Source organism: Stomoxys calcitrans, chromosome 2 (assembly GCF_963082655.1).
Source record: "Stomoxys calcitrans chromosome 2, idStoCalc2.1, whole genome shotgun sequence".
Taxonomy (NCBI): domain Eukaryota; kingdom Metazoa; phylum Arthropoda; class Insecta; order Diptera; family Muscidae; genus Stomoxys; species Stomoxys calcitrans.
Genome location: NC_081553.1, coordinates 235,305,822 through 235,327,818, shown reverse-complemented (window position 1 = coordinate 235,327,818; position 21,997 = coordinate 235,305,822). Strand labels below are relative to the sequence as shown.

The 21,997-nt window shown below is 37.9% G+C and overlaps 2 protein-coding genes across 6 annotated transcripts in view; both read left to right on the top strand.

Moving 5' to 3' along the window:
* Positions 1-1,328: 1,328 nt before the first annotated feature.
* LOC106089578 (importin-13) lies at positions 1,329-5,518 on the top strand. The gene is made up of 12 exons (XM_013255457.2): positions 1,329-1,565; positions 1,683-1,750; positions 1,810-1,977; positions 2,040-2,189; positions 2,253-2,431; positions 2,494-3,181; positions 3,240-3,839; positions 3,897-4,100; positions 4,172-4,309; positions 4,365-4,457; positions 4,517-4,983; positions 5,048-5,518. The coding sequence occupies exons 1-12, from the start codon at positions 1,478-1,480 to the stop codon at positions 5,130-5,132; spliced, it is 2,928 nt and encodes a 975-aa protein (XP_013110911.1). The 5' UTR covers positions 1,329-1,477; the 3' UTR covers positions 5,133-5,518.
* A 1,562-nt stretch (positions 5,519-7,080) lies between these two features.
* Positions 7,081-21,997, top strand: part of LOC106089568 (zinc finger protein 62 homolog) — a 44,718-nt gene continuing 29,801 nt past the window's right edge. For 3 of the 5 annotated variants that reach the window (XR_001221653.2, XM_013255444.2, XM_013255440.2), the window contains exons 1-7: positions 7,081-7,397; positions 7,544-7,584; positions 18,901-19,095; positions 19,155-19,364; positions 19,427-20,416; positions 20,559-20,739; positions 21,064-21,815. Coding sequence is in view for 4 of the 5 variants with exons in the window: in XM_013255444.2 (XP_013110898.2) it covers positions 18,952-19,095; positions 19,155-19,364; positions 19,427-20,416; positions 20,559-20,739; positions 21,064-21,815 (2,277 nt within the window). In the remaining variant the exon portion in view is untranslated. Of the gene's footprint in view, positions 7,398-7,543; positions 7,585-18,900; positions 19,096-19,154; positions 19,365-19,426; positions 20,417-20,558; positions 20,740-21,063; positions 21,923-21,997 lie in introns of those variants that run through there. The other 2 variants (XM_059363569.1, XM_013255441.2) reach the window with 2 other exon arrangements.

The following is a 21,997-nucleotide window of genomic DNA, read 5'->3' as shown; positions in this document are numbered from 1 at the left end:
GCAGTTTTGAACAGCAAGCATATACGAATCATATCTTTTGCGACCTGAAACGGGTTTAAAGTTGAGAGTTGTTTAAATTATTCTGCCAGGTGCATACATTTTTTGTGTAACTCACACAATAAATACAAACCAACCTATTTTAATTTCTTCTGACATGCACGCTTAATCACGCATAAGAGCTTTTCGAGACATGTAACCCCACCTGTAGAAAAATGCACTACAAGCCGGTTCAACCCAAGATATATTAATTTACTGGTAGTGGCAGTTGCCCAACAACAAAATATGGTGTTCACTATCTGTCAAAATCAGTGATTAATGCTTTTCTGATTTTGAGTATGTAACTAGTTCGCGCCCCATTTTTTGTTGTTTGTGTGTGTTATAGTTCTTAACTATATTACACACACAACCAAAACTCATTGACAGATAGTGCACTTCGTAAGAAAAATTTTGCTCAACTGTTTACGGTACACTACCTGGTAATTATGGGTCCAACCATGACATAATTACCAGCTGAGTACGATTTTTTCTTACGAAGTACACTATCGGTCAACGGGATTTGGTTGTGTGTGAATTATAGTGAAGAACCATAACTCACACAAATAACGAAACGTGGCGCGAACTAGTAACATACTCAAAATCAGAGTTGCACTAATCACAGATTTTGACATATAGTGCACTCTATATTTTGTTGTTGGGCAACTGCCAATAACTGTAAATGAATATATCTTGGGTCCAACCATGACATAAGTACCAGGAAGCGTACCGTAAACAGCTGAGTACGATTTTTTCTCACGAAGTACACAATCTGTCAAAGGGATTTGGTTGTGTGTGAATTATAGTGAAGAACCATAACTCATACAAATAACGAAAAATGGAGCAAACTATTGGGTTGCCCAAAAAGTAATTGCGGATTTTTCATATAGTCGGCGTTGACAAATTTTTTCACAGCTTGTGACTCTGTAATTGCATTCTTTCTTCTGTCAGTTATCAGCTGTTACTTTTAGCTTGCTTTGGAAAAAAGTGTAAAAAAAAGTATATTTGATTAAAGTTCATTCTAAGTTTTATTAAAAATGCAATTACTTTCTTTTAAAAAATCCGCAATTACTTTTTGGGCAACCCAATAGTAACATACTCAAATCAGAGTTGCACTAATCACTAATTTTGACAGATAGTGCCCTTACTATTTTGTTGTTGGGCAACTGCCACTACCTGTAAATGAATATATCTTGGGTCCAACATGTTTTTGTTAACTGTGAATCACCCTCTTTGACGACACGCGCTTGATTAAGGTCTCTGCACAGGGACGCCTGTTGGCCTACTGACAGCTGTCAAAATTGTCACATCATTGTCATCAGCGGACTGTCCTGAAAATAATTGAATAAATGAATATAGACGCATATATTTGAGCTTAGTTTGCCGTATTAACTTGAATTATTGAATTAAAGATTTGGAACCAAAATACTAAAACTGCAGTTAAATGGAGCCGATAGACATAGCCCGTCTGGAAGACGGTATAAATGTATTTTATCGCTCAACGACTCAAGAACAGGCGCATCTGCATGAATGTAATTATTTTGTTATATTCTTCAATGTCTACATATATACACACATGTTGATTGTAAATTTTATTTCTATTTAACTCAAATAATATGGAATATTTTTTCGCCCTCGTTTAAATTTAGGGTTGACAAGTTGCCAGTCCAGCAAAATGGCATGGCAATTTTCTTGGCAGCTTATGCAGCTGGGAAAGGTATTTTTGATTTCCAATGAAATATTTGTATTCTACTTTGATAGCCTTTTCCTATTTAGAGCCAGGAAGTACAATTCTTTGGGGCGATAACATTACACTCTAAACTGATGAAGTTTTGGAATGAAGTGCCTGCGGAGAACCGGGATGAGCTGAAGCAGAAGATATTGGAAGCTATAATACAGTTTGCGGGAGGCCCTAAGTTGGTCTTGAATCGTTTATGTATAGCGGTAATTATTGAAAATAAATTTTACGGAAAAATTAATTAATTTCATTGTCTCCGTGGTTTCAGTTAAGCGCATACATTGTTCATATGCTCAGCGAATGGCCAAGTGCTATTGAGGATGTCATCAATACGTTCCAAAATCAGCAAATTCCAAATGTCTCAAACGAGACACAATTGTGGATAATGTTGGAGGTGTTGCAAGCAATTCCCGAAGAGGTAAACACACTATTCGGGTTTATACGAACAAAAATAATAAATACAAAGCAATTTTCCTTTTAGATGCAAGCAATTTACACTTCAGTCAAAAGGACAACACTTCGAGCTGAAGTGGCCAAAAGAACCCCACTGGTGGTAGAAACAACAGAAAGATACCTACAAATGCAACTTGAACGAGAATGGGACGCAGAAACCTTTAATAACATGACCAGAGCTGTAAAGTGCATTGGCACATGGGTGAAGTAAATATACCTATTGTGAACTTTGAATATTTATGTCTTGTGTTAATAACATATTATTTCAGGAATATAGGGTTTGCAATTGAGAGTTGCGTCTCCATTTCAGACATTCTACTACAAATTGTCAACAAATGTTACTGGCCATGTACTCAAGACCCAGATGGCGACGGCTGCATGTCTGCTGATGAGAATGATTTGGCAGAGACTTGCCTGAAAACCCTTATCAACATCATTATTCAGCCTGATTGTCATTTATATCCAAAGACGGCTTTTATTTTAATTAAAATGTTTCTGGACCAACTGTGTAATATAACGAAGATGGAATGGAAACCCAATAATAATAATGAGGACATAGTCTCCTGTATTTATTCACTATTTGTATCGGCCGTTGAACGACATTCTCAGCTTTTGTTAAGGGGAATTACCAGTACTGATGCTGAACTTGCATCCTTATACACACGCCTGGTGCATGAAATATTGCAATGTACTGACAAGCCTGGCATATATCCCGTAGAGGAATCATGTAGCAGTATGGCCTTGGGATTCTGGTATCTACTTCAAGATGAAGTATTTGCCATGACAAATGAAGAGGAAAGACTAAAATGTTGGGAATATATAAAACCACTATACGCTCATTTAACTCGGATTTTAGTTAGAAAGTCTGAGCAGCCCGATGAGAACTCGATAGACAAATGGACTTCTGATGACCTAGAAAGCTTTCGATGTTACCGTCAAGATATTTCAGATACTTTTGTAAGTTAACAAGAGGAGACATGGCAATTACATATAAAATATTTTAATATTTTTGTAGATGTATTGCTACGATGTCTTACATGATCATATTCTGGACATACTTTCTGCCGTGCTAGATGAAACTATTGCTCAGCTTAACACTAACCCAAATCAATGGACAAAATTGGAAGCTTGCATTTATTCCTTCCAATCGGTAGCAGAGCATTTCGATGGCGAGGAAACAAAACAAATTCCCAAATTTATGCGAGTCCTAAACGAAATCCCCTATGAAAAGATGAACGACAAGCTCCTTGGTACTGCATTAGAGGCTGTTGGTTCTTATTGCCAATGGCTACGTGGAAATCCATCGTATATTCCTTCCGGAATAGAACTTTTGGTGCGGGGCTTAAACTCTTCCATGTCCGCGCAAGCCACACTGGGTTTAAAAGAACTGTGTCGTGATTGTCAACTGCAATTGAAGCCATTTGCTGAACCGCTTCTAAGCGCTTGTAACACCACACTATCTTCAGGACAAATGAAAAACTCTGATAGCGTACGTTTAATGTTTAGTATCGGGAAACTAATGAGTTTGCTAACACCCGAGAAAATACCAAACTATTTAGATATTATAGTCAGTCCTTGCTTTGAAGAATTGTCAAACATTTGCCAAAGTGGAGTTGTAAGTAAAATAAATTGATTTTAATCACTTTTAGGAACATTGACATTTGATTTTCAGAAAACGCCACAAACACGTATACGTACAATATTCCGTTTAAATATGGTTTCAACTTTATTCTCTTCACTTAACACCGATTTGGACGACGATGATCAAATCGAAGATCTCCAAAACGTACAACCGGTGTTGATTGTAATGCAAAAAACAATGCCCATTTTTAGACAGATTGCTGAGTTGTGGATAGAGGAACTGGAAGTGCTAGAGGTAATGTACAAAACAAAAAGCCCGACTTACAATATACACAACCCTAAATATATTTACATTATTTTTAACAGACCGCTTGTGGTGCTCTAAGGCATGCCATAGTAAATCTAAAAAGTAGTTTTAAGCCTATGCTACAAGATCTATGTTACTTCATAGTTGCAATTTTCCAAACGCGTTGTTGCGCACCAGCATTGGAAATATCGAAAACGGTATGGAATTTATAAATTACAACGGATGCCACCTACATTTTCTTCTTTATTATAGGCCATTGTTTTATTCTATAAAGATGACGAGTGCAAACATTTAATGCAACAGTTAACGATAGAATTTGTTTTGCATAGTTTCAAATTATTTGAGGTATTTATTTGGCATACTAGAATATAGACTGAACAATAAAATCTGTAAAATATTTCCAGTCAACACCCGAAAACGGATTCTCCAACATCGCTGAAACGATAGAAATGTTCTATGCCTGTTTAATGCAAATAATCAAGAAAATACCTCAGTCATTGGATGACCCATCCATTGCATACGACCGTCTCATATTCTATTCACTTAAAGCAATGACATTGCCTGAAAATGGTCCTATTCGAACAAGTGTTCAGTTTTTGACACATTTTGTAATGCAATCGCGAAATTATCCTCAAATGACACAGGCAGTGCTAACAGCGGGCGAAGACATACTACGAACTGCAATTATTTGTGTTGCGTATGTTACGCCACGACAACAAGTGGAAAAATTTGCGGATATTTTTCTTTTCATAAATAAAAAATACCCAGCAGAAATGTCAGTTTGGCTTAAAAATATTATGCACACACCGAATTTTCCAACACCTCTTGTTGATGAAGCGGAAAAGTCGAAGTTTGTTACACAAGTGATCAGGTAATGAATAGAATGAACATACATTTAAAATTAATTTTGCTAAAGTTACTCATTATGTATGCAGGCAGAAAGTTAACAAGCGACTTTTGCAGCAGCATCTCACAGAATTTGCTACCAAAGCAAGGGGGTTGTCCGACAAATTTCAGTAAAGTTGCCACACAATTATCTGCATAAGGATAAATACAAAAATAAGTGTTAACAGATGTGTATACATATATCGTCCGTCCCAAAATACAAGTTTCATTATGCAAAGCAATGAGTTTTAATACAAAAAATAAATATGTAATATCTTAAAAGTTTTTTTTCAAATACTTTGTTCCGCGACATTCATCCACAATTTTTTTTTTAATTAAAATTAAATGAGAAATAAGATTTTAACTAACGTTCTACCTAACCGAACGAAAGGTTAAGTTTTTTGTTTATCGTCTCGAAAAATGGGATGGGCGATATAGTCCCCAAATTTGTATAAGTTGAATCTGGATTTTGTCTACCTTTTCGGAAAATAAATATTATTTCCTGATTGCGATTAATTCAACGTAGCTTCTATGAAAAATGTGATAAGTACTTTATATATGTATTGTGAATGTATATTTGAATAATTTCTAAATTTAATAATAAGCACTTAAATTATTATGTATGTTTATCAAATTGATGTGTCAAAAAATTAAGATTTTTAACTTGAAATAAAGTTTCTCTATGCTCTCTTTTTCTCCCAAAATTTCTAAATTTAATGTGTGTAAAAACCCTAATTTATGCCGATTTCTAAGATTCTTTGCCAAAGAAACCCTGGGTATGAAAACAAAAGCGAGCTCCAATATATTTTGCTTTTCTATTTTCTCTTAGCGTTTTTTAAAAAGTAGGGCATTCCTGTTTTGATCGTTAGTCTTTTATAACAAATTACTGCGCTTTTAAAGGCTTCACATAAAAAATTAACCCGCTTGCCAAATTTTAGGTATACAAGCCCCATATAATGCTAAAAATGCATAAACAAATCTTAAAGAAAAAAGCAATGGTAATAAAGAAAGTTTAGTGTTTTTAAATACTGATCGACTTCCTATCAAAACTGAATTTTCTGTTCTGCTTTTAAAATAGGTGTTAATAAAAATATATAGTGGTGGCCATATAATTAGGAACAAAGTGTTTAATTTCGAAATATCTACTTTTTATTGAAATTAAGTTATAAAAAGATTTTTTATTGGTAGGAACCTGTTTATATAAGATTGCATATGTATTTAGACAAACATGTTGCTGAATTTAACATAGAAGGCAAGGAAATATTCCATCCAGTGGTACACAAAATGGTTAATATTTCTCTCTTTGAATGAAAATTCGTTTATCCACCAAGCGCGTTGCTTTTGGGTATTTGTTTGCAGAGTTGCATTTTTAATGTGTGCGCATAGTATCTTACTCCAGCTTCAAGAGAATGAGCGTGTTGAGGAGCGTCGCGTAGTGTATTGTAAACAGTTGAATGCTTTTTTTCCACGAAGTGGAAAAAACAACGAACAATGGCACGAACTAGCAATACATAAAAAATCAGAGTTGAACTAATCGCTGATTTTGACTAATAGTGATAGTACAACTCTGATTTTGAGTATGTTATTAGTTTGCGCCATTTTTCGTTGTTCGTGTAGGTGTCGTTCTTAACTATAATACACACACACAACTAAAACTCGTTGACAGAAGTTGTAATTCGGGAGAAAAAATTGTACTCAGTTGTTTACGAAACACTACCTGGTAATTATGTCATGGTACCAGCTTAAGGCGAAACAATTAAAAGTGGTCTCATTTGTAAAACAACTACATATCATATGGTGTAATTCGTCACCTTGTTATCAAGCAGATCGACGATTTGCCAACACATGCAAAGAAGTTTGTGTGCGTGTGTGTATACGAAAAAAGAATACCAACAAAGAGAATGCAAATAAAAATCTGTCACTCAATACCTTCAGAGCTGTCCGGCTATTAACAGCTGTTCGTGTGAAACCACTTTTTAAATGAAACGGCATAAATGTTCGTTGTTTAATGTATCGTGTCAACGAACCATGAAACCCGTTTGTCGAGTATTCACTGGAATTGACAACACTATATGGTGAAAGATTCAATTCCAACGAATGGATAAGACTAAGAACCAAAACATGAATTAAATCAAATTTTGATTAAAAAAGTGGGATTATAATTGCTGCCTTAAGACCATGCACATGATCCATTCATTCCGGATACGCAGGAATTCAGGAACACACAAATTTGCAGGTCCCAAGCCCTCATTTCAACAGTTCTTAAACTCGCATTTGGAGACGAGCTGAATGTTTTCATTTTTTCTGGCATAGTTGTTGCCAAAAGCTATTGCAGTGTCTCCTCCAATATTTCAAAGTCATTATTATTCTATGTATTTGGATTCGCCTGACCCATAGGTGGTAAGTAGGTGGGTTGGCTTTTTTGCGGTTTCAACCGTAAAACGAATGAATCTCGAGGTTGTTGCCCTGTGTGGAATGTTAATGTTCAAATACATATTGTCCAATACCTTAATAGGCATCAGAATGACGATCCATCTCTTTTTCAGATTTGTTGGTGCTTAAAAAGGCGCTAAAAAAGCAAACTAATGTTGCGGGACAATATTTTTCGTCTCACAATAGGGCAAAGAAAAATTTGGCGTAGGTCTCCCCTGGTATGAGGCCTTTTCGCCTACGTGGCGGCCTCAGGACCACGAATTATCTCCAGCTCCTATTGTTGGATTTGCTGGAGGAGCTGGAGAGATCTCCTGGGCACACGCGGACGGCAACCAGGCTTGTATCATGCTATGGTTTGCCATGCACAGGCTGTTGTTGTTTTTTTTGTTCTTTGTTATGCATTCGTATGCCTGAGCCGCCAAAGGGATTTGGGGATGTAAGTTTTGTATTTCCACATTTTCAGCTGCACGGAGCAGGAAAAGGTCGGGAGATCCAAGACAACATCTGGCCATTCCATTAATGCGACTCAGGGTGCCCACGGAATGATTCGCGATTTAATCCCACTGCCTGAAGAAAACGTGGAGTGAGTATGGGGATGCAAGTTGTGGGTTTCTAGGATAGTTTCTCCCCGTGGGAGAAGAAACCACCTGGAAACTCACAACTGCATCTTGCCGATTCACTATCACGGTTCAGGGTGCCTCGAGGATTTTATTTTTATTAATTTTTTTTGTGGGCACTCCTTTTATCCTTTTAATTCTGCTGGTGTTTCTTGCTGCGTGCTGTCGGTGGGGAATGTGGTTTCTAATGAACAGCTGTTTTGTCGATTGACAGCTATCGCCGGATCGCGTTGCCAATACTGCCCACCGAATTACACTGGCCGAAATTGTTGTTGCCATCGTACTACCAGATAACGCAGTTTTCATTCAAAATCTGCGGTTTTGAAATTGAGCGGAGATTTTGCGAAAAGGAAAAACGCGTAGAGTGGCACAAATGAGAGACGAGAAATTAAAGATGGCCACTGGAAGGTAAAAGGCCTGTTTTGTTGGGGAATTTGAGTGAAAGCAAGGTAATAAAAGGAGGTATTCGGGGAATTTTCCCGAATAGTTTGGTTCAGTTATTGGCGTCATTGCATATACATTTTATTATTTTTCTGTGTTTTTTTTGTGGTTATTGCGAAGTAAGCCCGTGTATTTATTTGAATAAGCAAGTGGGAAAATTGTTAAATTACCTTGTTCTTGTTTTTAGTTATTTTTGATAAAATTTTAACTTCTAATTGTGGCGGAAAAACGGTCGTGCTTCTGTTTTTTATATTTTTTTTTGTCGTCCAATACACGAAGTAAGTTATGATTGTGCCATAGATTGTGCCTAAGGGCTTTTACCAGTTATGTTCTTTTATATAGGACACAACGCCTCCTGGACGTCAGGAGGCTGGTATTTTTCTTCCCGTACTGATAATGAATTAATGAAGTATCTTGGGAAGCGGTCTTCTAATAGCCGACCGTGCCGTCCTGTTCCACCAGTTGCATCACAAACAGGAAATTGGACCAAATTTCCCAACACGAATCATAAAAAGGTAGGACGTGTAGTCTCTTATTGAATTTTACCCGCCAAATACACCCGAAATAATTAAAAAGTAAGGGAGAGACGACAAATCCTCCAGTCTTGGATTGGTGACTCTTTTTGTGTCACCCAGTTGAGGTTAGGCTCCCTCTGGCGTCCAGGCCGGATGTTTATTTAACCATATCGAGAGGATAAAACAACCAAAGAGGTGTCAGGGCGATATACGATTTTGTGCATTTTTACGATATACGATATGGGCATATTAATGACCCCTAAACAAGAAATCTGAACCGGAAATATCATATGTATTTCCAAGCGACATAAATGATTTTTGCTGCCGTTTTCAACATTTGGATTATCTATATTTTTTATTATTTTTTGTAAATATTGATTTGACATTTTAGTTTTATTGTTTTTTTTTTTAAGACCTCCATATATTTTTTTTATATTTCATATTATTTTTATTATATTTTATTTCTTTTTATATGTTAATTTGTAGGTCTCATTAACAGTTTTTTTGTTCCTAAGCTGTGATAGGAGTTGCAAAGTAAATTCAATAATTCTTAGACCGAATCATAACTAGACCTTTTCCTTGGCTACTTGAGCTCATTTAGGTAGGGGTTTTGTCTAGGTATAATATTTTTTTTGGTAGTATTTTATTATGAGGAAAACTAGCCTTTATTAAGACAGTCTTTGCATATCCTAATTTTTTTTGTTCGATTGTGAAATCATTTCGGTTATACACAGGTCTTGCGGACCGTTCGTTTAATTGTATGACAATTTTTGTTAATATTAAATAATTGTTGTGTTGTGATAATTTTCCTTTTTTTTTGTTTTATTAGATTTGTTTTGACACTACATAAATATAATAGGCTAGATTTTTTTTTAAAGACCAAATCTTTTATTATTAATAAAATTATGTATTTTTGATTGTTTATTGTGCAAACCAAAGATGGTGTGGTAATTGTCTTTTCGAAAGGAGGTTTAACGTGAGGTAAGTGGTGTGGTGTGAGCGGGTTTTCGGGGCCATGATAATAGGAGGGGAATCCTCATGGCCATGGTGGGGTGGGCGACTGGGGGCCAACATCTGCCTCCCACTCAAGTGAATCTGTTTGTTGTGATTTTTGTTCGTTTTATGTTAGGACTTCTTATTGATTGCTGCGTACCTTGGGCCGAAATGACGGGTTGGGACCGCCCAGGAGAAAACGGCGAGAGCTAGTCGAGGCACTAAGTCATTTCTAGGCCGCATAGAGGGACACGTAACAATATGGCGCCCAAACTGAAAGATATCCAGCATTTATTGTGCTGTCTTGAATAGGATGTGTAGGTCATCGAAGCACAGGAAATAGCCCAATAGATTTTGCAATAGACAAACATGGAATCTGAATTCGATAATGGAATAGTTAGGAGTCTTTATAACCGTTCTGGATGATATTCAGAAGTCTGTAGTATGAAGATCCGATGCTACGAAGTTTGAGAAGAAGGTGAACATGATAAATTCAAAATAAGGAGGCCAGTGGCATACAAATTTAAATTGAAATTTGGTATTAGCACTAGCTAGACTTTTATTGTAGAGAATTGTAGTTTCCGTTGACATCGTATGGGGACCAGAATTACGTACATCTAATAGCCGCTCTAGATATAGTTTAGGGGTCTGATGTATTAGAGTGAGGTAATCTGAGAATGAATGATCATTGCCCCGAATAGAAGCAAATAGTAAGTTTAAAGTATTTGACTGAAACAGATTCACATGGTGCTCTGAAGAGAGTTAAGGATTTGGAATACAATAAAAACCGTACACACCACAAACTCACGTTAAAACTCCTTTTTCTTTACATATGAATTGAAGTTAAACCTTATTAAAATTTATTGATATCTCCAACATCGAAGATATTCTGCGTACATAAAAATCTCCATTCCTGTAAAGGGTGATGAGTAGAGAGACCCGATCGAAATCTATTAAAAGAAGTAGACCAGAAGGTTTTGATTTGAATAACTCTACAGTTGCGGTTGAGAGGAAGAGAGTGAGAAAAGGTCGTACCAACCTCGATATGGCGGGAGAAGGCGGTGAGCCGAATGGGCAAATTACTGATTTGTCAGGATCCATAAACTCCGCAAACGATGATGCAGGCACAGCTTCCGCTATTAATACTCCGACGTTTCCAGGAGACGTACTGAGGCGGCAAAGAGTCCTTGAGAATAATGTTCACACAGTTCAAGGCCAGATGGGTGATATGAGAAAAGCAATTGAGGAATTATCGAAAACTATCAACCAATTGAAAGAACTTACCATCAATCAGACGCGAGATCGTTCAGTATCCGATTCCGGTTTATCAGGTTCTAATTGTAATGGTCAGGCTGGCAGTTCAAGTTCGACGACAGTAAACAACAACGGTTTAGGGCCAGGCACATCGGTTTTGGTGAATCGTAATTGGGATAATTCGAAAGTCCGGATCGATAAGTTAGGCTTGAAGTTTGATGCCAGTTCACAAGGTCTGGGCGTTGAGGAATTCGTTTACCGCCTGGAGTATTTTCAGGAACAATATGGTATACCTTGGTCTGAGATCATTCGAGATTTTCCACTTATAGTTTCTGGGCCAGCAGAGTCCTGGTATTGGTTATCACAGAAGACTAACAAGTATAGAGATTGGCCACAGTTGAAGCATTGTCTATTGAATCAATATCAATCTTCGAGATCGAATTTTGAAATTTTGACCGAATTAGCTCAAAGGAAACAACAGATGCACGAGACTATAGATATGTTTTTCCAGAATATGGGTCAGATTAGGGCCAAATTAGTCCAACCGATATCAGAGTATGATATGATTAAAATCATGAAAAAGAATATAAAAGAGAGCATTGGCAGAATTATATACCCAATACAAGTTTCATCAGTGGAGCAATTGAGAATAGAATGTAACGAGGCAGAGAAAAATTTTCCAAGACGCGACATGCGAAACATTCCTCCACCATCCCGTCCCATAAGGCAAATCAATGAGGTTTTTGTAGGATGTCCTTCCGAAAGTGATTATGAGAATCCAGATTATGAAGAAATATCGGCTATACAGTACAATCGTCAGGCAAGGGCACCTCTTAAGTGTTGGAATTGCCAGAAGACTGGGCATTCCTTTCGCGATTGTGATTCCACAACAAGAGCTTTATTTTGTTATAAGTGCGGCAGGCCAGGTACGGTTACTCCAAGATGTCCAACTTGTCTACAGGGAAACCTGAACAAGGGCGTGGAGAATGTCGGGGGGCCACGTCCACCACCGAGTTCCCCCACTTTCGAGGAATAAGAGCAAAAGAAGCTCAGAACTCAATTACTTTAGAACCAGACAAATCAGAGAATGAATATGAACCATGGATGAGACATTATTTACCAATGAGTATCCGCCAGCAAAATTATGATAAAGTGCGATCTAAGATTTTCGGAAAGGACAGTATCGAGATGGGTGAAAAACCCGTACCTAAGGTCCGAATTAAATTCAACGAGAAGAAGAAGAAATTTAAAGCTATTTTAGATTCCATTAGGAAGCTCGTCCAAGGGAAAGATCCAAGGGTTTATGCCGATGTCGAGGTGGAGGGAGTACCAATGAAAGGACTATTAGATACTGGTGCCACGGTTAGTGTACTCGGTAATGGTTGTAGAGAGCTTATAGAGAATTTGAATTGTAGTTTTAAGGAAATATATTCAAATGTTAGAACCGCCGGGGGTGGGGAACATAGGATTTTGGGAAAAGTAACCTTAGATGTAGTATATAAGGGTATGAAACGTAATTTAGATTTATATCTATGCCCCGATTTAGATCAAGAGCTATACTTAGGAATTGATTTTTGGAAGATATACCAATTGGCTCCGGATATAATAAAAGTTGATGGGATCGATATTGAGAAGGTCCAGAAAGATCTACTAGATGGGGATGATGAATACAAGTTGAACCCCCATGTTCTTGAGGAAAGGCAACAACAGAAATTGGATGAAGTTATATCGGAATTCAATACTTTTGAGGAGAAAGGACTGGGCCACACCAATCTGGAAAGACATTCAATTAAGCTTATAGAAGGCGCTGAGCCATTTAAAGACAGACATTATCCAATGTCACCAGCTGTGCAGGCTTTGGTATACGAAGAGGTTGATACCATGCTTAGGTTGAACGTCATCGAAGAGAGCAACAGTCCGTGGAATAACCGAACTACAATAGTTCGAAAACCAGGAAAAAATCGATTCTGCCTGGATGCCAGGAAACTTAATAAGCTCACAGTGAAGGATGCATATCCACTTCAGAACATCGATGGCATCCTGAGCAGAATCGATGAGACCCAATATATCAGTAGCGTTGACTTAAAATATGCCTTCTGGCAGATCGAGCTGGACGAGGAAAGTAAGCAATACACAGCGTTCACGGTGCCAGGACGACCCCTTTATCAATTTCGGGTCATGCCCTTCGGGCTATGTAATGCGGCCCAACGTCTGTGCAGGCTTATGGACCGAGTCATACCTCAACGCCTAAAGGAGAACGTGTTTATTTATTTAGACGATTTATTGGTTATCTCCAGCGATTTGGACGAGCACATACGTCTATTGAGGGAAGTCGCCAGATGCCTTAAGGAGGCTAATTTGACTATTGGCATGAAGAAATCTCGTTTTTGTTTTAAGGAATTGAAATATTTAGGTTTCATCATCGGTAATGGTGTTCTGAGAACCGATCCCGACAAGGTGGCGGCCATAAGAACGATAAGGATTCCAAAAACCCCCAGGGAGGTGAGAAGCTTTTTAGGAACAGCTGGGTGGTACAGGAGATTTATTAAGAACTTCGCGACTATATCGGCTCCGTTAACGGAGGCCCTGAGAAAGTCAAGGAAATTCGAGTTGACCAATTTGGCAGTTAAGGCCTTTGAGGATTTGAAAAGGGCATTGACGTCTGCTCCTATTCTACGCCACCCAGACTTCTCGAAGAGGTTTTATATTCAGTGCGATGCCTCGGAATACGGTATTGGGGCTGTTCTTTTTCAATTGAGTGGAGCTAACGAAGAACACCCCATAGCGTTTTACTCCCAAAAGCTGAATGCATGTCAACGCAACTACAGCGTAACGGAGAAGGAGTGTTTAGCGGCGGTAATGGCTGTCAAGAGATTTAGGCCATATGTGGAAATGATGCCATTTACCGTCATAACAGACCACGCTAGCCTGAAGTGGTTGATGACCCTCAAGGATTTGAGTGGCAGGCTTGCGCGTTGGTCACTCCAGCTCCAGCCGTACGATTTTGAGATTGAACACCGAAAGGGTGCCGAGAACGTGGTTGCGGACATGTTGTCCAGATCTCCTCAGGATGTTACGGTTGAAGAGTTGTCCAAATATGATTTACTGGAGGTCGAATCGGAGGAATTCCGGAGCGAAGAATACCTCGACCTGATAAAAACTGTCACTGACAACGGAGATAAGTTGCCGGACCTTAAAATTCGTGATGGTCTAATTTTCAAAAAGACGTGTTTTGACCAGGAGCTTGAGGATGAAAATAAGTGGAAATTGTGGGTTCCGTCGACTGTTACGAGAGGAATTATACAAAGAGCTCATGATTCACCCACTAGTGCCCATGGCGGTATCACTAAGACCATTGAAAGGGTCAAGAGGTTCTATTATTGGCCAAAAATGACCACACAAATAAAACATTATGTGGCGAATTGTCAAGTTTGTCGAGAGAGTAAACCGTGCAATAAGATACTGCGGCCAGAGATTGGGCAGGAGGCTGTAACGGATCGCCCATTTCAAAAATTATATATAGATTTTTTGGGAAAATATCCGCGTTCGAAGAAAGGAAACGCATACATATTCATAGTTATGGATCATTTTTCCAAATTTACCTTCTTAAAGGCCATGCGAGAGGCCACGGCTAATAATGTTATCGAATTTTTGGTAAAAGAGATATTTAATAAATTCGGAGTTCCAGAACTAATTCATAGCGATAACGGAGCTCAGTTTGTTTCCAAAAGTTTCCAGGATCTAATGGAGAGGTATAAGATACGACATATGCGAACCGCGGTTTATTCTCCGCAATCAAACGCCTCTGAGCGAGTCAACCAGTCCGTGATAGCGGCCATAAGGGCTTACTTAGAGGGCGATCATCGTGATTGGGACCAGTATTTATCCGAAATTGAATGCGCCCTACGAACATCCGTTCATTCCTCCACTGGAGTTACTCCGTTCTTTTCATTGTTTGGATATCATATGTATTCCAGTGGCCTTGATTATCAGCTGGCTAGGAAGCTAGGTTCCATGACGGACCATGAACTCCAGCAGTTGCAGAGACCTGAGAAACTCGAATTGATTCGGGAAAAAGTCAAGCAGAGAATACATGAGGCGTATCAACGAAGTTCGACCCGATATAATAGGCGTGCACGTACTATTAAGTTTCTACCGGGACAAGAGGTGTACAGACGAAATACTGTTTTATCAGATTTTGCAAAAGACCGAAACGCGAAACTTTGCAAGAAATTCTTGAAATGCCGGATATTGAGACCCGTGGGAAATAACATGTACGAGCTGGAGACCTTGCACGGGAGGTTTATAGGTGTATATCACGTCAAGGATATTCAGATATAGTGCAATATAGATTTTAGAAAACTGTGATTATTAGTGCAATATTAGGATAATGCAAATTAGTGATTAAGTTCATGTTTGTTGGTTTGTATTCGTCCTAATATGTAATCACGTTCTATACTATAGTGCAATATAACTCCTTTCTGTGATATATACCGAAGTACCTGATTTTTGTTTGACCATCCGCATAATTATACATATCTTGTGATTTTACTTTTGGTAATTATATTGACCGATCCGTAATTATACCCATCTTTTTTGTAACTTTACATGTGTCATTTAGTGATAATTTACTAAATCTTTTATCACGGTGTTCGGCCAGTTTCTAGACCGCTTCAAATTCTTATTATTTTTTTTTTTATATGAGAACTCACCCTGATTGGGATAATTATTCGAGCCTTTATGGCCTTCGTCATAGATGTTTTGAGGACTACACGTCTGAAAATAGAAAGGACACAAAGTAAATTCCTTATGAGGTGGACTCCGACTGATGTACTTCCCTAATAGATATCGTGAGGCCCGGCTTTTTAATATCAGGGTTGTGGGAGTTCCCCACGTTCATGGACATTATTTGGTCATGAGTTCAGGGCCCGCACACCAGTCCTTTCATCGGATCCTCGAAAGCCCAGGTGTTTTGTTGCGGGACAATATTTTTCGTCTCACAATAGGGCAAAGAAAAATTTGGCGTAGGTCTCCCCTGGTATGAGGCCTTTTCGCCTACGTGGCGGCCTCAGGACCACGAATTATCTCCAGCTCCTATTGTTGGATTTGCTGGAGGAGCTGGAGAGATCTCCTGGGCACACGCGGACGGCAACCAGGCTTGTATCATGCTATGGTTTGCCATGCACAGGCTGTTGTTGTTTTTTTTGTTCTTTGTTATGCATTCGTATGCCTGAGCCGCCAAAGGGATTTGGGGATGTAAGTTTTGTATTTCCACATTTTCAGCTGCACGGAGCAGGAAAAGGTCGGGAGATCCAAGACAACATCTGGCCATTCCATTAATGCGACTCAGGGTGCCCACGGAATGATTCGCGATTTAATCCCACTGCCTGAAGAAAACGTGGAGTGAGTATGGGGATGCAAGTTGTGGGTTTCTAGGATAGTTTCTCCCCGTGGGAGAAGAAACCACCTGGAAACTCACAACTGCATCTTGCCGATTCACTATCACGGTTCAGGGTGCCTCGAGGATTTTATTTTTATTAATTTTTTTTGTGGGTACTCCTTTTATCCTTTTAATTCTGCTGGTGTTTCTTGCTGCGTGCTGTCGGTGGGGAATGTGGTTTCTAATGAACAGCTGTTTTGTCGATTGACAGCTATCGCCGGATCGCGTTGCCAATACTGCCCACCGAATTACACTGGCCGAAATTGTTGTTGCCATCGTACTACCAGATAACGCAGTTTTCATTCAAAATCTGCGGTTTTGAAATTGAGCGGAGATTTTGCGAAAAGGAAAAACGCGTAGAGTGGCACAAATGAGAGACGAGAAATTAAAGATGGCCACTGGAAGGTAAAAGGCCTGTTTTGTTGGGGAATTTGAGTGAAAGCAAGGTAATAAAAGGAGGTATTCGGGGAATTTTCCCGAATAGTTTGGTTCAGTTATTGGCGTCATTGCATATACATTTTATTATTTTTCTGTGTTTTTTTTGTGGTTATTGCGAAGTAAGCCCGTGTATTTATTTGAATAAGCAAGTGGGAAAATTGTTAAATTACCTTGTTCTTGTTTTTAGTTATTTTTGATAAAATTTTAACTTCTAATTGTGGCGGAAAAACGGTCGTGCTTCTGTTTTTTATATTTTTTTTTGTCGTCCAATACACGAAGTAAGTTATGATTGTGCCATAGATTGTGCCTAAGGGCTTTTACCAGTTATGTTCTTTTATATAGGACACAACGCCTCCTGGACGTCAGGAGGCTGGTATTTTTCTTCCCGTACTGATAATGAATTAATGAAGTATCTTGGGAAGCGGTCTTCTAATAGCCGACCGTGCCGTCCTGTTCCACCAGTTGCATCACAAACAGGAAATTGGACCAAATTTCCCAACACGAATCATAAAAAGGTAGGACGTGTAGTCTCTTATTGAATTTTACCCGCCAAATACACCCGAAATAATTAAAAAGTAAGGGAGAGACGACAAATCCTCCAGTCTTGGATTGGTGACTCTTTTTGTGTCACCCAGTTGAGGTTAGGCTCCCTCTGGCGTCCAGGCCGGATGTTTATTTAACCATATCGAGAGGATAAAACAACCAAAGAGGTGTCAGGGCGATATACGATTTTGTGCATTTTTACGATATACGATATGGGCATATTAATGACCCCTAAACAAGAAATCTGAACCGGAAATATCATATGTATTTCCAAGCGACATAAATGATTTTTGCTGCCGTTTTCAACATTTGGATTATCTATATTTTTTATTATTTTTTGTAAATATTGATTTGACATTTTAGTTTTATTGTTTTTTTTTTTAAGACCTCCATATATTTTTTTTATATTTCATATTATTTTTATTATATTTTATTTCTTTTTATATGTTAATTTGTAGGTCTCATTAACAGTTTTTTTGTTCCTAAGCTGTGATAGGAGTTGCAAAGTAAATTCAATAATTCTTAGACCGAATCATAACTAGACCTTTTCCTTGGCTACTTGAGCTCATTTAGGTAGGGGTTTTGTCTAGGTATAATATTTTTTTTGGTAGTATTTTATTATGAGGAAAACTAGCCTTTATTAAGACAGTCTTTGCATATCCTAATTTTTTTTGTTCGATTGTGAAATCATTTCGGTTATACACAGGTCTTGCGGACCGTTCGTTTAATTGTATGACAATTTTTGTTAATATTAAATAATTGTTGTGTTGTGATAATTTTCCTTTTTTTTTGTTTTATTAGATTTGTTTTGACACTACATAAATATAATAGGCTAGATTTTTTTTTAAAGACCAAATCTTTTATTATTAATAAAATTATGTATTTTTGATTGTTTATTGTGCAAACCAAAGATGGTGTGGTAATTGTCTTTTCGAAAGGAGGTTTAACGTGAGGTAAGTGGTGTGGTGTGAGCGGGTTTTCGGGGCCATGATAATAGGAGGGGAATCCTCATGGCCATGGTGGGGTGGGCGACTGGGGGCCAACATCTGCCTCCCACTCAAGTGAATCTGTTTGTTGTGATTTTTGTTCGTTTTATGTTAGGACTTCTTATTGATTGCTGCGTACCTTGGGCCGAAATGACGGGTTGGGACCGCCCAGGAGAAAACGGCGAGAGCTAGTCGAGGCACTAAGTCATTTCTAGGCCGCATAGAGGGACACGTAACACTAATATAAAGTGAATTTGTTCATACTCTATTTCGGCAATAGAAAGAGAAGAGGAAATGACAAATAGCGTCATGGATATGGACATAGGAAAGATATGCAGGTGCTGCCTTAGCTTAAATAATACACCTTTGTTATCCATATATTCCGATTCAAGCGGAGGGTGTGTGGCAAATATGTTGGAGACGATAACCAATATAAAGGTGAGTAACAGGAAAATAAGTTTAACTTAATTATTTATGGTACTTGATTTCCTCTACAGCACGAAAAAGATGACAATATGCCAGAAAAAATATGTTTATCTTGCATAAGTGAAATCAATCGCTGCTATGTTTTCAAGGTAAAATGTGAGAGTTCCGATAATACTCTGCGTCAACTTCTTCCCGGAGCTTCTAAAGCATCGTATACATACCACACTCAACAAAAATCAGTAGCAACTGTTGCAGTACAGACAATATCGGATGGACAATACGTAAGATATTTACGTTTCAATTGCAATTGATTTTGATATATCAATTATAAACCACTTTACAGACTAACGTGGGAATCCAAACGGATTCTAATGAGACGATATTAAAGTGTGTCTCTGTACAAACTGTTGAAATGTCGGAAGGTATTTTCTCTCCTGGGTTGGGTAAAGAACACGACCAAAGCCCTTCTGAAAATTCTCTTTTACGTGAAATAATTAGGAATTCCACATCACCTACAGCGCACACAGCAAAAAAGAAAAGAGTGGACCACAAAGGTTTTGATCATTTTGCCTACTTAGAAGATGAGCAAACGGAAAATGAGGAAACCTACATTGTAGTTGAAGCAATGAACAATGAATCAAATTCATCGGAAGCCCACGGTTTTAGTTTCCAAAAGACCGATGATCGAACAACTGATACAACAGATGAAAAGAGCAATGTTCACTCATCCAATCATTTCGAATATTACGATGAAATAGACGATGATTCTTACGAAAGTAGAGACAGAAAACCTTATACAATTTTTGAAGCTGAAGATAATGTAATTGAAGAGAATATAATTGAGTCTGACCAGAGTAAGGCAAATGACGTCGTAGTAGATAGGGAAATGGAGGAGGAATCTTTAAGAGAATTGGATAAACGCCAACAAATACACTTAAAACCCAAGAAGGCAGCCGCAGTTAAGCAGCAACATAAATGTTCCATGTGCATAATGACGTTTGTAAGTCTAAAAGTTCTTAGACGTCATATAGCAAGCCGTCACTCGACGCCAAATACAAAAATACAGAATGCCGACACAACCGTAAAAGTACAAAATACTACCACCATGCACGTAGTTGAACCCACTCCCATCATAAACGACCAATTTGACTTAACAATGGAGAATGTTCCTAAACCAAGGTTGTTACCAAGAAATCGAAACTCTCATAAATTGAATAAAGAGGTTTTTACTAACAAATTTAAGTACTACTGTGAATACTGTCAAGCGGGATTTGCACAACGCAAAACTCTTTCCTATCACATGAAACAGAATTGCATGACAAAGAGTTTTAAGGTAGGTTTTTTAACCAAAAGCAGGGTACTCTGTTCTGCTTTGAAAAAGTTTAAGCACAATATTTTTTTTTACATAATTACATGGAATTGTTGATAATTTTATTAATCCTAACTAATTTATTTTGGAACTATTTCTTTTTTAGTGCAACCAATGTGAACGAATTTTTATATCACAAGAAAATTTAGATACGCACAGAGCGACACACAACAATCACACATGTCTAGAGTGTCATAAAATATGTAACAGCATTGAAGATTTAAGTGAGCATATGATAAATATTCATAAGCGAAACGCGCGAAACCAATGTCATGTTTGCAAAAAAGGTGAGTTTATATTGGCTGTAAGACATGAACCTTTTGTTGCAAACTTTTTTATGGTCTACATCTCAGTGCCTGCGTATTAAAATATTCAATCGCGACTGTTCATGGTTTTACTCTGACGTTCACCCTTTGAAGCAATGCAATTTCAAATTTTTCTAAAGAAACTATGAGAACTAAGGTGACTTCTTTGTTTACGTGCTAATAAGAAATTGTTTTAAAGAGGGGAAAATGAAAAGTTGAAACCAAGAAACGCCTCAAAAATCTCATAATTACAATTATATTAAGATATTAATAATTCTGTAAATGTTAATTTTACATCTATTGCAGTTTTTACAATGAAAGCTTCATTAATGGATCACTTGCGGATCCATAGCGGCGAAAAACCATTTCTATGTACAGTGTGTGGAAAAAGTTTTCGACAAAATTCAAACTTGCGCCAGCATCTATTACGTCATCAGAATGAAAAGAAATTTAAGTGTGATATGTGCTCTAATTCGTATGTTACTAAAGCAGAACTTTTTTCTCACAAGCGGACTCATACAAAGGAAACCCCATTTCATTGTGATGTATGTTTAACGTCCTTCACATCTTCATCATCGCTTCAAAAGCACAAACGAAAACACACTGGGGAACGACCGTACTCCTGTGAATTTTGTCCAATGCGTTTTGCTGCTCTGAATGTCTTGAAGAATCATCGACGCACCCACACAGGTGAAAAGCCTTACAAATGTGAATTATGTGATAAAAGTTTTACTCAAAAAGGCGATTGCTTACTGCATCAAAGAACACACGAGTATGGGGAACTGAGGTGCTTTTGTGGTTCGAAGTTTTCCAAAGTAAATAATTTACGTCAACACATTAAAAATAAGCATCCAAACATGACAGACGAAAAACTGGGACAAATAAATGACGCCATGCGAACGCAATGTGACGAAGATGTAGAAGAATTGCATATTACTTTGCTGGAAGAAGAAGATGCAGATATGACTGGAACAACGTCTCATTTTGTAACTATTTCCGGCATAGACGAGAATAAAATGGATCGCCTCTCTAACAACAATGAAGATTCAAATGAAGAGGTAATTATGCAGAATCTGCATTGAAAACGCACACTTGTTTTAGTACTTCTTTGGAAATAAACAAATATATTATCAAACGCATCGTAATCTTACGGCGATTACAATTAGGTGCTTGTTTTGTATTTTCGGTTTAGAAATAGTTAATTACCAATAGATATCGCTATAGTCGTTATAGCCTCCGC